This window comes from Tetranychus urticae, chromosome 2 (assembly GCF_039701765.1).
Source record: "Tetranychus urticae isolate SD_2017Ah chromosome 2, NJAU_TeUrti_SD_1.0, whole genome shotgun sequence".
Lineage (NCBI taxonomy): Eukaryota > Metazoa > Arthropoda > Arachnida > Trombidiformes > Tetranychidae > Tetranychus > Tetranychus urticae.
In genome coordinates this window covers 223271-237730 of record NC_142959.1, presented here as the reverse complement: position 1 = coordinate 237730, position 14460 = coordinate 223271, and the positions used below count along the sequence as shown (strand labels likewise).

Sequence of the window (14460 nt, the reverse complement as noted above, 5' to 3'; positions counted from 1 at the left end):
TAAGGGAGAGACATTCGATATCTCGTTTCTTTTTCTTAATTGAAGCAGTGAAATGATCATCAGTAGACAAAGGTTGACTTTTCCCGCCATCATTATCATACTCAGTATTATCAAATGCTCGCTTTGTAGTATACTTTAAAATATCACCACGATTGGGTTCAGACTTTTTGCGAAGTTTTTCTTTTTTGATCCTTTTTATCTCCTCCTTGGCTTCCTCCTTTTCCTTGATTTCTTCAAGCATCCTTCGAGCTGAATTAAGATAGGGTGTAATAAAAGCTTTATCCTGAGCATTTTGACAAACCACAGTCTGTGAAGACACTGATTGAGATAAATTTTCAGACATTTTAAGAGATAGAGAATAAACGTATTTTGATTAAAACACAGTATGATGTACGTAATTAACACGATTTATAAAATGGTTCAATTAATAAGAAATTTTAAACGATAAAACAAGAAAATAAGATGGATAAACAATCGAACTTTTTTTTACTTGTCAACTTTTTTCTACAGATTAAGTATCATAAATACTCGGTAGATGGTAACACTAGACACTAGACTTACCTCTGTAAAAATTTCTTGTTTTCATTTAAAGTTTTTTTTTGATTAACAATTAAAAAACAGATAAATGCAATTTATTAATTGATGCAAAAATTTAGCTCCAATGAAACGTCCTCACTAGGCTTTAAAAGCTTCTTGGATCAGCTAAGAATCAAGCAATTCAGGTTCAATTCAAAATTAGCGATCTTTGAAAATAAGCTTAATTATCGAGTGAATCAAAGCAATAGTTTGATTAATTTCGAAAAAAATGGATTCTCCAGTGAATTAGAAAATAAGACTTGATTGAAATCGTACCATTAGCTAAAATGATTGACTGTCTAATTGTCAAACGTTCATTGATCTGTCAATTCTGGCGCAAGTAGATCTGTTTCATTTTAATTGAAACTTGACAAGTGTAATTATTTAGTCTCTGTAGGCGTTAATTGGAGCATTTTGCTTTGGAAAGTAGCAAATCTCACTTTAAGTTTAGTGATAATTTCATTTGATTAGTGAAAATAGCTGAGTATGATTTTAATTGTGTTCATTTTTACATTTCTAATCGGTGGAAGTTTTTCCCAATCAGGTTAGTATATTTTTCTGTAATCATCTGAACGATTTTGATTCATCTTCATGCTCTCACAAAATTAAGATAATGGTTCAGTTTACAAAGATTTAAGGACAAAAATATTGACCGGCTATGATACAAATATAAGACCTGTCAAAGATTATGATCAACCAGTTAACGTTTCAGTTTTAATTAGTCTGGAGCGACTAATCAATGTGGTGAGTTGATCGTTTAATGCTTGTTAAAACCATCATTTCTAATTAAAGGTATTTACAGGACACAAAGACATCAACCATTACGTTTGAAGCTTATATGGTTTTGGTGAGTAAAAGCTTATGCTTATTATAAATTTTGCCATTAAGTTTAAATAATTGTTTGTATTAAGCCTGAGGAATTGATAAAACTGAATGACTGAAAAGTGAGTATTGCAAATCTGTTGAAATAGCTATTCCTTGACTGTACTTAGTTTCCTGATTTGAAGAAATGATAACCATTTAAATCACACTTGAAGTTTAATCGTTTCTCTTGATTGAGAAGTGAAGCTAGATTGTTACACTACAAGTGGATATATGAAAGATAATTGGGATCTGTCAACTGGCTTTGGTTGGGTCTAAATTAAATAAATTTATATGAATCATGTGAAGGATCAAGAAATAGTATTCACTCTCAGCTAAACAGTGAATATTGTTAACCTAGCTATCTCATGAATAAGTTAATTTACTATTTTCAATCAATAATACACAATAAAGTGTATATTACCAGTATAAATGTATATCATTGACAATCAATGAAATTCAGTCTAGTCGAAAGAGCCTTTCAAACAATTTTGTTTTTCAACTTTGGTTATTGTCAGTAATGGAATCCTTCAATTGTAATATTCCTTAAATCTGATTTCAGTGGATTCTTTCTGACAGGTAAATGGAAACGATTGAATTGTCCAAAATAGTAGATATCATGTTGATAAATTTATGACCAAACAGAGATCCGATCCCAGCTAATTGATATATCAGGTCAGGGCCAAGTCTTGGTTAAACAGAAACCGAAAATTGCCTGACGAAAACGCCTCTTTGACTTGTATTCCAGTTTTGTTTCATAGACTTGATTAAAATATCCTGGTCCGAAAAAGCTCTAAAAAAGAGAAACAGAGATGAAAAATCAATTTGAATGATGAATAAAGAAAATTTAGACAACAGCGAATGTCAATAATAAAAAGTCTAAATCGATTTTTGATCAAATTTGACCAAATTGCGTGACTAAGAGTAAAGGAAGACTTGAAGACTGCTTTGAACATTGAGATGAGTGAGAATGAACCAAAGAAAATAATATCCATTACGAGTTATCAGATAATTTTAGGTAAATTATCCAAAGTCTCGAGTAGATATCTATTGACATAAACATCAATTTGGAAATTATTGATCATATAAATATGTAAACTAGGAAATAATTACTTTAGATTGTTTACAAATTAATATTGATATTCAATTGATTCTGACCACCAAATTTATTAATAGAATTGGACAGATGAATTTCTGGTTTGGAATCCAAATGATTACCAAGGAATTGATCACATTAACTTACCACCTAGCATGATTTGGAAACCAGATGTAATCGTATCAGTATCATGGACTCGTTATTACGAACAGGATGATCTTGACCTTCAGGTTAAATCCAATGGCCAGGTCTTGTGGATAAGAGTTTTGATTGTATCTTTCAGGTGTGCGATGGATTTAAGTGACTATCCTTTTGATAAACAACAGTGTTTCTTCCTTGTCTTGACCAAGTTTGATACGACAAACACTGTTCAACTTTATCCCTATTCAGGTAAATATAACTAAATCTCATCAGTTGATTAAGCATTGAATAATTCCTATTTAGTGTTGTCCATAGTCCTTGTTGACCTGCATCAAAAAGAGACATTCAATATTAATATTGTTCATTTGGTTGTTATTGCTGTTGTTGAAATTGAAGATGAAGATGAAGGATGAAAATAAATAAAACAAAATCATCTATAAATTCATTTGATTGAGCAAACAATAGTCGAAATAACTGAAGGAGCATTTGATTAATTAATAGATAATTATGTTTTGATTTTATAAATAAATGAGATTGACTTACCATCTTTGTTTCACCATTATTATAGATGACAAGTTACCAGTAATGAATATGGCACAATCATATAATCCAGAGTGGACAGTAAACTTTGACCGTAATATACTGAGCAACACTACAAATCGTAACGACACCAAGCAATACATTTTTGTCTCTATGACAATGAAGCGTAAATCATCGGCATATCATTACATTCTGGTTATGCCATACTTTGCCTGTAACATGTTGATTTTATACGCCTTTATGCTGCCTCAATCATCACGCCGTCGACTCTTTCTTGGCTCATTAGCTTTGTTTATGGATTTAATGCTTTTAATGCTTGTCGGCTATGAGCTGGGTTTCGATAGTAACCACAACACGCCATATGCAGGTGATTTATCATAAGTTCAATTTTAAATTTTGTTTTATCGATTATTCTTATAATTTTCTTTATTCTTTAATTTATAGTCAAGTGCTTGAGTATAAATATAATTATGGTGAGCCTCTTTATTATCATCAGTATCTTTGGATCTCGTTACATTGCTAAGTCAACTTCGCAGGCTCCCCTTTGGGTCCAAGGATTAGTTAAAAATGGCTTTGTTGGAAAGTTCCTTCTGATCCAAGTATCTTCCAAAGAGTTGGCTGATATTGATTCTGAAATGGCCAAATTAAATATTCAATCTCAATCATCAACTGGAACAACCGAGATGGATCAACGATCAAGTGATTGGATTCTGTTGACAGCCATCTTGGACCGATTATTTCTTATTATTTATACAATTTCATTCATTATCTACCATTCCTGATTCTATCTGATTTTTCATCTTTTTAAAACTAATATTGTTTTTGCATTTTGTTAACCTTTACTATTTACTGCAATTCTGGTGCAAAAAGGCTTTAGCCTTCTTATATGCTTGGACAATGGGCTTCAGTTGGGTAATTCAACAGGCTAAGATATATCGGCTTCAGTCAACTTTATCATATTCAACTTGACATATTTTCATATTTTGTTGTCTATTACTAGCAATATTTTAAATTAATTGATTATTGGTTAAAAATTTTCTATTGTAAATATTCCTTGGATGCAATGACTCTATGGCCTTAGTGATCTTAATTATGTAACATTTTTTGTCAACATACAACTCAATCAATCTTTATTGTGTACTTGAGAAGATCTAAAAATAATGCAGTTTACCTGGAAACATCGATTAGGGTTCCAGAACTTTGTTTTTTTAAATCATTGGGTGGGACTTGGTTCTTCGACCATAATAAAGAGTCAAGAAAGCTTAACATGGTTAATCTTTATTGTAACTAATCACAATTATCATCATGTCTTTAATTTTTACCTGGGAAAGCATCAGCAACTTATTCTCACTTCAATTTTTCTCATCAAAAAATCCATGACAAGTTGCAGATTAAAATCAATATTTCATTCTTATTTTTCACCCAGGATCAGAATCAATTGATAAGTATTTAAGTAGATATCAAGTATAACCTGTAAAGTTTACTATTGGATGTAACATTAGTGTAATAATAACATTAATAATAAAATGATAATCAATAATATGGATCGATTTGTAACTAAACAAAGGCAAACAATCAACAGGAAGAAAAGGCAAACAACTGAATGATGATATAATCAGGTAATCATTTTGAATACAATCAACTTTTACGAGTGTCATTTAAATTGATTGGAATCCATTGAAAGATGCAAATTGTCGTTAAAGGAGCTTTTGTATTGCAATTGTGATTAACTTTGATTTTCATCTCTTTAAAATGTGATTGATGGAAAGAGTAAATGATCAGAATTGGATCAAGTTAATGGAGTTAATTACGCCAAGTTACAGTCTTGAGCATGAATGTGATCAACATTTTTCAAGGAAACATTGAAACGTTCGCTTGATTGGCCTTGACATTTCCATCAGCTGAACCAGATGAATTCGGGATTCGGCCTGCGCATGAAATTCAATTTGATCGATGGACAGGCAGTTAAAGTAATTGATTTGAATGACTGCATAAGAGACAGAAAAGGAAGAGTTGAGTTGAGTTTAAGGCAAAAAAGCGGAAGATGCTCAGACAGAGTTAACATTATTGACAATAAAAAAGGTCACTTTCAAATTGAGAGGCAAAAAGATGATTTATTGAATGTAAATTTGCAATTAAACTTGATTTTAATACAATTAATATCTCATAATCACTGACATTGATCCATTATTTTGTCTCTCCAACTCCATAATTTGGACGATTTGAGTGTGAAATATTGTTACCATTATCAGATTATTTAATTGTTTTCTTGTACATTAAGATTCATTGAATAAAATTGAACAAATTGTTGATCCTTGATGGTTAAAGAGATAAAATTAATACACAATAAAAATTATTGATCCACTAATAAAAAATTATGTCGTTTGTTTTTCCCCATTTTTGTTTGTATTCCAGTTACGACGGTTAAAAGGTGAAACTAAATCCAACTAACAGTCACTTAAAGTGACTTAATATTGTGAAGATGAAGCGACTGCAAAGGATTAATTATTAACAAATTGATATTCAATTTGAAATATTGCAATAATAATAACAATTTACAATGCAAACGGGAGTAAAATATTAATACAATAAATGGGTGATTGATTGAAGGTAAACGTCATTTCTTGTAGCAAAGTTTGAGTGAAGTGAACAAAATTATCCCGGCAACAATCATGACGCCGAGAACAGATAGAATCATAATAATCAAATCGCCTTCACCTTCAACGAATACTGCCATTGCGATACGTGAATTGGTTTAATGTCGATCTATGTCGATATAAGATGCAAAAAGAGTACAATTGGCACACGACAGCAAAAGACTGCTTTTCAATTGCAATTGTAGAGACAAAAAGCTGGTTATGGAAACGCACTGTATTTATAAGATGGCACTAATTTAACCACAATGTTGGAACTTGCAAGCGCAAATAAAGTCAACGAAATGATGATGAAAATGGAATAGCAATGTCTATTGAAAAGAGCATGTCTGTTCACTATTTTACCCAGAATTTTACTTTATTTCTTCCATGTCTACTTGTTCTCCTTGATAACAACAACATACAGTAGTTGTAGTTGGTATGGAACTCAATTTTCAACATGATTCAGTCTTTTACCACTAACAATCCTAATTATTTGATGCTAATTTGATTCTCTCTTAATATCTTTTCCTTCGAAACCATGAAACAATAATCATGACAGCAAAAACTACCATCTCTATCAAATTAGTTTCACTGGTGTGATTGATAATAATTTAAACTTGCCTCAATAACGGGGTGATTCAATGGATAGGTAACAATTGGCACAAATTAAATAATCTAGGTTTAAACCGTCATAGCATTAATGGAAGACACATCATTGAAACAGAAATGAATCACTTGTAAGGCAATTTCATAAGCTATGAATAAAAATCCCAGCAAATGTTACATTCATTCATAGATACAATTAAGAATCATTCAAAAGCCTAGAATAAATTAACTTAAAACTACTGGTTCAAATTAAAATGGTTAATAACAAACCCAGCCAGTGGAAACGTCGAAGATGCCTGCTTAAGTTGTTATACAATTTAGTCTTTTCATCGTTTTGCTGACAGTTTGTCATTCAAGAAAAGTTAGTCGATTGCAGTTAAATTTAATTGTGAATTATTCATTCAATGCTATTTTAATTTAAATTTGACTAGCTGATTATCGATTAAAACAATATATTTAAACTGAATAATCAATAAGAATCAATAAGAATATTGAAAACCTTAGTTTCCCGGAAATGTTCTTTTTTATGAGCACAAATTCACCCAAAAATTGAATTCTTTTCACCAACAGAACAAATGAATTATTCATTTATTAATATTCAGATAACTATTATTGTAAATCAGTTACATCGGGATGAATAATTTTGAACAAGAATAAAAGAAATAAGATTCATCTGATTAAAATAATGTAAGCATTTAGTTTTCAAACTTCAAAATGATATAATAAAGATTCATGAAGTCACTCTTTCTCTGGTTCTCGAAAACATTTTAACAACAATTCAGTTTTGATCAGAATATTCAGTAAATTTATCTAATTAACCATCGAATGGTGAAAATAACCAGCAAAATAACAAGAAAATCTTAACGTGAACCAAGTTGCCAACTTTGGTTTGTTACTAAAAAGTCACAATCCTCACATTTATGCAAAAATTGAAACAAACGGTCAAAAATAATTTCTGTCAAATTAAGACTCTGTTGGTTTGTAGGGAAATCAAAACTGAATCCATTTTCACGATTTAAAATTTTCCCTGATCTATAGTTTTCGAGGAAATTGAGATCAAAGTTGAAACTTCGATCGCCTTTTGTACAACTATGAAGTTAGATTTTTTCATGAGACTCATTTTACTGATGCTAATTTTTATGATAAACCAGGAAATGCATTCATTTTGCGAAACAAAGTTTTCTGTTTCTGTAAAACAGATAAAGTTCGATTCTCCTTTAAACATTCCGCATTCTGTAGCCGCAAGAATTTGATTGCTTAAACTTAGTATTTGTCGACAAAAATTGTTGTTTCACATAATAAACGAATTACTTTTAACAATTTAACAACATTTCTCTCGATTTTTGCTATTGACTTAAAAACTTTGAGCCTAAATATTTCGAGAATGGCATCATCAATTTAATTCTTTATTAGATAATAATTCAATTCAATTTGATAAATTGCAATTAGCGCATTTGGGTCATAATAATTAGGTTTTAAATGCACAAGAAACAACTTATTCAACAAACAAAACTCATATTAACCCATTTCTTGGTTAATAAAGCAATTTTTCTGGTTTAACTTGCAAATGAAATGCAAAAAGTACTGCAAAAGGCTCGAACATTTACGTTAAGAGATGAGACTTGGTGGGTTTGTAGGGACATGGAAACTGAGTCCGTTGGTGCTGTTAAATAATTCGTCCGATGAACATTTTTCGAAGAAATCGAGTTCGAAAGTTGAAACTTCGATCATCTTTTGTCCAACTATGGAAGCAGATTTTTTCTCCAAACTCATTTCACTGAAGTAAATTTCGATGATGAATCAGATGATGCATTAATTTTGCAAAATAAATTTTTCTATTTCTGTACAACAGTTCAAGTTCGATTTTCAGCTTAATCGACAGTTTCTTGTGACCTTAAGAGTTAGAAAGTTGAAACTTACTAATTATGCATAAAAATTGTCGCCACACATCAACAATTCAACGATTTTCTCATTTTATTGATAGTTTGCATGATTTAAGCCATTTACCTAAAAACTTTGAACATCAATATTTCGAAATGGATAGCATCTGAAATCATCTTTTGTTGACCAATCAATAGATTTCATTATGGACTATCACATAATATGACTTAATATCGAAGAAATCTGAGCTAATCCATTTAATTAAGAATATTCATACGTAACCATTTACTTTTATCGATAAAGAATCAAATCTGACAGCATGAGTAACACAGTGCTCTAACTTTTTTTCTAGAATCTTGAATGATCTAAATTTCGATATTTTCAGAGCCCATAATAAAATCTAATGTTTGATTAAAGAATGATGATTGTGGGTACTATTATTCTCGAAATATTGATGCTCAAAGTTTTCAGGTCAATGGCCAAAATCAAGGAAACTGTTGTTAACTTGAAAAAAGTGACCACTCACCAACGTATACAGACAATTTTTGAGCATGAATAGTAAGTTTCAGCCTTCTAACTTTTACGACCACAAAAATCTGTCGATTTAACTGAAAATCGAACTTATCTATTTTTTCAGAAACAGGACATGTTATTGTTCAAAATAAGTTCATTTTCTAATTGCCTATCAAAAGTTACCTCACGAAAATAAGTTTCCTAACAAAATCTTGTTCCATAATTGAACAAAAACGAATCGAAGTTTCAGCTTTGACCTCTAATTGATCGAAAACTGTCTATCGGAGAATCATTTTAATAGCACTCATGGACTCAGTTTATGTACTTCTTTACATCTATAAACTATTAACTCTCAACTCAACGTGATTCTCAAACAGTACTAAAACTTGCATCGAATAAAAGTTTAAAGTTGATTATGCACAGTTAAAGAAAAGATGGTTTATTACACTTAAATTTGCTACAATTTAAGCATTTTCTTGGTGTAAACTCACAATAGCAGTCCGATTTTGGCTATTAATCATTTAGGAATCCATTTTAATACAACATTGATGTTGATTTCCCTCATTCTATCAAAAAACTAATAGGTTATTAAACTGAAACGCAATATTTCGAGAATGTAATTACCAATAATCATCATTCTTTATCCAAACATTATATTTCATTATGGGCTATAACACAATGAATATGAACAACTAATGCAAATTCAATACAGAGTCAAGAACATGGGAATCTTAACAGTCTACTCATTAATAAAGGTTCAGATTCGTTTTCTTGATTTGTGGCTTGTAACTAAAAAGACACAAAGACAACAAAATTGTCACATTCATGCACAAATTGACATAAATGGGCAAAAACCGGTGAAAATTACTTTCTTTCAAGTTAAGACTCTGTTGGTCTATAGAAACATAGAAACTATGTCCATTTATACGATTTAAAACTATCCCCGATCGACATTTTCTGAGGAAATCAAGGCCAAAGTTAAACTTCGATCGTCTACTGTGCAATTATGGAAGCAGATTTTTTCATGAGACTCATTTTAATGATCTAACTTTTGATTATCGTCAAGAAAATGCATTCATTTTAAGAAATAAAGTTTTCTGTTTCTGTAAAACACATCAAGTTCGATTCTCCGTTAAACATTCCGCATTCTGTGACCGTAAGAATTTGATTGCTGAAACTTAGTATTTGTGGATAAAAATTGTTGCTTCGCATCACGAACTAATTACTTTTCTCAATTTAACAACGGTTCTCTAATTTTGGCCATTAGTCTTAAAACTTTGAGCCTCATTAAACATTATATTTCATTGCGAGCTATAATATAATATGAGTGAATTACGAAAAAATGAGCTTATTCATTTAATAATGAATACCCTAAGACATCATAAGATTTGTGTTCGAGTAAATCAAGAACCAATTTTACAAAATAAGTAATTCAGTGCTATAGTTTTTTGGTATGATCTTGATGCATCTAGAATTTCAATGCATCATAGTCCATGATGAAATCCAATGATTAGCTAAAGAATGGTGATTGTAGGTGATGCCATTCTCGAAATATCGAGGCTCAAATTTTTACTAATAATGGCCAATATCAAGATAACTGTCAATAAATTGATAAAATTGTTCAATGGCTGATGTGTATCAACAATTGTTTTCGAGAAATACTAAGTTTCAGCAATCTAATTCTTACGGCTATAGAATGCGGCCGATTTAACTAAAAATCGAACTGATCCGTTTAACCGAAAAAGAAAGTTCTATTTCTCAAAACAATTGTATTTTTTGGTTTCCCATCAAAAGATACATCCGTCAAATGTGTTTCATGAAAAAAGCTGCTTTCATAGCTGAGTAAAAGGCGATCGAAGTTTTAACTTTCGACCTCGATTTCCTCGAAAACTGTAGGTCAGAGATACTTTTTAATAGCAGTAATCCATGCATTTTTCATGTCTCTATAATTCTAATCTATAATCCATGAGTCTAAATTCGAAGAAAACAAATTTAGACCCGTTTTTGCCCATTGTTGTCAATTTTTGCATAAATTTGACGATTGTGTCTTTTTAGTAACAATTAAAACTTTGAGTTTTGGGTAAGACTATCAGCTTTTCAATTTGTTATCAATTTCAACCGTTCAAACCGTTCAATTGAACAATTAAACCAACATTAGTTTTCCGGTTTTGAGTGGACATTAAAGGTGAATTAATATGAATTAACAATCAAAGATACTATCTGACTTGCTATTAAAAATTGATGAATCAGCCAAAGATTTAGCCTTTTTATATATTCTGATTCAGTATCCGGAATTAAGCCTGGCTTTTTGATTTAGCGTTTTTTGACAACGATGACAAGCAATTAACTATTAAAAGTGAGGATTCAAAGCTAACCAAATTGATCATTCACTGAAATGCAGTTGATCATGGTTAGTTGAACCAGAAAATGGAAAAGGTAGAGAACCATTGAAAGTGGTACCTTAAAAGGCTACTGTTATTTACGAAACAAGTAAAGTGTTGATCAACTAATATCGATTATATAAACTGTTCAATGGATGTTAATTTGATTTATTTTGTTTTTATCCTCATTTTTAGCCAAAGTAAGTTTACGTTAATAAAGATGTTTACAGCCCAATGTTAGGCTTGTTTGGAGTTTATGTTTTGCTCTGTTGTTTTCATCTTGACCAGGTTTTTGATGCTTAACAATTGACTGATTACTGTAATTATATTGTTGTTTTCATTAAGATATTGCTGTGTCAACCGGTCAATCATTTACTGGCGACTGTCAAATACTTTATCAATGTCAGTCCGAGGCAATCAAGTTAACTACATCGAAGCAAAATACTGGTTACCATGGATTAGGTTTAGCCTGGTCATCGACAACTTGTGGGTAAGTTCAACTATTATTTTTAATCGAGTCATTTGTTAGTAAACCATTTACAATTAAACTTGCATTTTTTAACCAAACTTAACCATATTTTAATGAAAAACAATTGTTGACTGTAATAATTGACTAGTAAAACTGTAGTTATTACGTTTGTAAAGCTTGTAAATATGAGAATCAAACCAGATTTTTATCCCTGTTTTTATACCAGACCCAGAAATCAACCTTGAGACCAGAAAATAATAGTCAATGGTTTGCCTACTATTTTTGCTTGCAATATAATCACAATTTATTGCTTACTTTTATAAATTCAACATTAAAATGTCATAACATTTAGCGTGGTCATTGAAATAATCAACTCAAGCCTCTTTATTTTGCTCACGTTTATGCCATTTAATTTGTTAGCATCGAATCTTTGATTGTGACTGAGATCATTTAAGGTTGTAATTATTGCCGTGAAGGCTATAAGATTGCATTGGTTTGTAAATTGACTTTGCTAGTTGGAAATGAGGAAGAAACCAGATCAATTGTTTACCGTTTTTCACTTTTTGCTTACTTTTTAGAGTGATACGGCAAAAATTGGCTTGCGTTGTTAATTTAGCTCAGACCTGTTCACTGAGAGATGATTTAACAACAAAATCAACTTCTTCCATAGTTGACTCAACCAAAAATTACTTAATCGAAAAGTGCAGCAAAAATCGAGGTAAGTGCACAGTTCTTTCTTAATCTTCTGTGATCTTTATTAATGCATATGTTTGAACGCTGAAGTGATGATTATCTTCTGTTTTGCATTTCAGTTTCATTGTTTTGAGTTTGTTTTAATTTTATTCCTAATTTCATCAATTGTCTCTTTCTATCTATTAATTAGATTGGAGTGATTCAAGTTGTTTCCAAAGTCCTGAAGTAACCAACTGTTTAACCTCACACCAGTTGCAGTCAGACGAAATAACCTTAAAGTCTTGCAGGTTCGTCAAAGTTTGCAAAAGTTAACTAGTGATTATTGAGAGTGTTTAAGTACTATTTAACTGAGTATTCAAAGTTTAATTGTCATTGTGGTTTGTTTTCTTACAGTAAATATAACAGTTATAAAAAATGTATTTTGAATCATGTCAACTCGAAATGCTCATACCAGGAAAGAGAATATGTTTTGATATATTTGATTGAAAAGGCTTCCAACTTGACCTGGCTGTGTACCAATGAGAGTGCTGTTCAACCACATGATCGAGCAGAAGGTAGGAGTTAATGATTATAATTGCATTTTAATTGCTAAAATATTTTCTCTCCGAATCCAAGGCTTCCCAAATCCTTTCGGCAATCACATTGGAAAACGAGGAAGTCCAAATTATGATCAAAATGATGACCATTTCCACCCAGCTGACAATGAATTCAACAACAGAGCCAATGGCCTTTGGTTACCAGCTAATAGATTTCCAGTAGATTTTAATAATCTTAACACTGGTGCATCTCAGTCAACCCAAAATAACCCATTCAATTCTGGTCCAAAAGATGTCAACAATCAAATGAATGGAGATGCTTATTATCAACCAATCAATTCATATCAACCACCCAGTCCAAACCAAAGGCCTATGTCTGATCGCTTCTTCGGTAGACCACCATTACATCAATTGCCAAATGAGATGTATTTCAATAGCATGAGTTCATCAAGTCCACTATTGAATCCTGACCAACCATTTCCACCAGTCAACTTGAACAAGCAGCAATTAAGTATGAATGAATAATAAGTTAATCCAACTATTATATTATACATTTAATAACCTTCATTTTACAGATAACCAGCAACCAGGATTGCCACTCAACAATAATATAGACAGAATTGATTCGTGTCTTCAACGAGCCAACATGATCGGCCGTCACTGTGAAGAAGCTCTCAATGAACGAAGAGATTCGGCAAGAGAATCAAGGAATCCACGAGATCTAAAGTCAGGCCTTTGTTGGTAAATAAATTTGTTTGTGAATGTAAACAGTTTCAAGAGATTAATATATTTTCTCATTTCAGCGGTTTACTCAGATACAGTGATTGTTTTGGTAAAATAGTGAACCAAGTTTGTCCGAATATTGATGCAACCTCAGTTTATCGATCAATTCCTGAGAATCGAAGACAAGAGATGAACTCTTGTCAATCTTATGGCCCATTCAACTGTAATTATATGAGTAATGGAGATTCGATGAAACTTCCCAGATTGCTATCAAATCTTTTCATACTTTTTTCATTCCTTTTTATTATTTATTAAATCTTAACAATTTTGTACTCGTTTTAAATCCCAACTTTAATTATTCATCTTTCATTTTATCCATTCAATCGGACTCAGTCAACCATTACACATACCAACGTATGTTAAATAAAACCGTCAAATAAGAGAAAACTTCGGGAATTTCGAAAGTGAACAAAAAACGTGGATTTGGACAAGAAATGGGACAATGTATGCACATTAATGAGCCGTGAAGAAACCCCTACCAAAACGTGTCTCTCTATTTCGGTCAAAAAGATGTGAAGGTTCGGTGTTCATAGAATGTCCAAATATCATTTTTGGTTGAATTTAAGATAATTTAAGATAATTTATTGATTAATCAACTTTAATGTGGTTAAACATGTTGTGAGTTTCTCTTATTCTCATCTTCATCATTCTTATTATGTCTTATAATATACAATTGATAACGGTGCTTACAAAAACGTTTGACTAGGGATTTGTTTATAATCATGGTAAAAATCAACGAACTGAACTT

General features: G+C 31.3%; 2 protein-coding genes across 2 annotated transcripts; both read left to right on the top strand.

Moving 5' to 3' along the window:
• The first annotated feature begins 92 nt into the window (after window positions 1-92).
• LOC107368801 (neuronal acetylcholine receptor subunit eat-2) lies at window positions 93-4480 on the top strand. Its single transcript, XM_015936689.3, has 6 exons — window positions 93-1120; window positions 1187-1320; window positions 1379-1423; window positions 2614-2923; window positions 3243-3581; window positions 3659-4480. The coding sequence occupies exons 1-6, from the start codon at window positions 1063-1065 to the stop codon at window positions 3994-3996; spliced, it is 1224 nt and encodes a 407-aa protein (XP_015792175.1). The 5' UTR covers window positions 93-1062; the 3' UTR covers window positions 3997-4480.
• A 6702-nt stretch (window positions 4481-11182) lies between these two features.
• LOC107368661 (uncharacterized) lies at window positions 11183-13995 on the top strand. The gene is made up of 8 exons (XM_015936527.3): window positions 11183-11431; window positions 11577-11721; window positions 12279-12418; window positions 12584-12680; window positions 12787-12947; window positions 13009-13440; window positions 13505-13670; window positions 13733-13995. Exons 1-8 carry the CDS (start codon window positions 11383-11385, stop codon window positions 13965-13967), a joined length of 1425 nt encoding a protein of 474 aa, XP_015792013.1. The 5' UTR covers window positions 11183-11382; the 3' UTR covers window positions 13968-13995.
• Window positions 13996-14460: the final 465 nt, after the last annotated feature.

What these genes read in the sequence shown, in the direction of transcription:
- LOC107368801 (XM_015936689.3), top strand. Translation starts at nt 1,063, where the DNA reads ATGATTTTAATTGTGTTCATTTTTACATTTCTAATCGGTGGAAGTTTT. An exon ending in TGGAAGTTTTTCCCAATCAG is followed by an intron (nt 1,121 to 1,186) that starts GTTAGTATATTT and finishes CACAAAATTAAG; the next exon opens with ATAATGGTTCAGTTTACAAA. An exon ending in TGGAGCGACTAATCAATGTG is followed by an intron (nt 1,321 to 1,378) that starts GTGAGTTGATCG and finishes AGGTATTTACAG; the next exon opens with GACACAAAGACATCAACCAT.
- LOC107368661 (XM_015936527.3), top strand. Translation starts at nt 11,383, where the DNA reads ATGGATGTTAATTTGATTTATTTTGTTTTTATCCTCATTTTTAGCCAA. An exon ending in AAAGTGCAGCAAAAATCGAG is followed by an intron (nt 12,419 to 12,583) that starts GTAAGTGCACAG and finishes TCTATTAATTAG; the next exon opens with ATTGGAGTGATTCAAGTTGT. An exon ending in CTAAAGTCAGGCCTTTGTTG is followed by an intron (nt 13,671 to 13,732) that starts GTAAATAAATTT and finishes TTCTCATTTCAG; the next exon opens with CGGTTTACTCAGATACAGTG.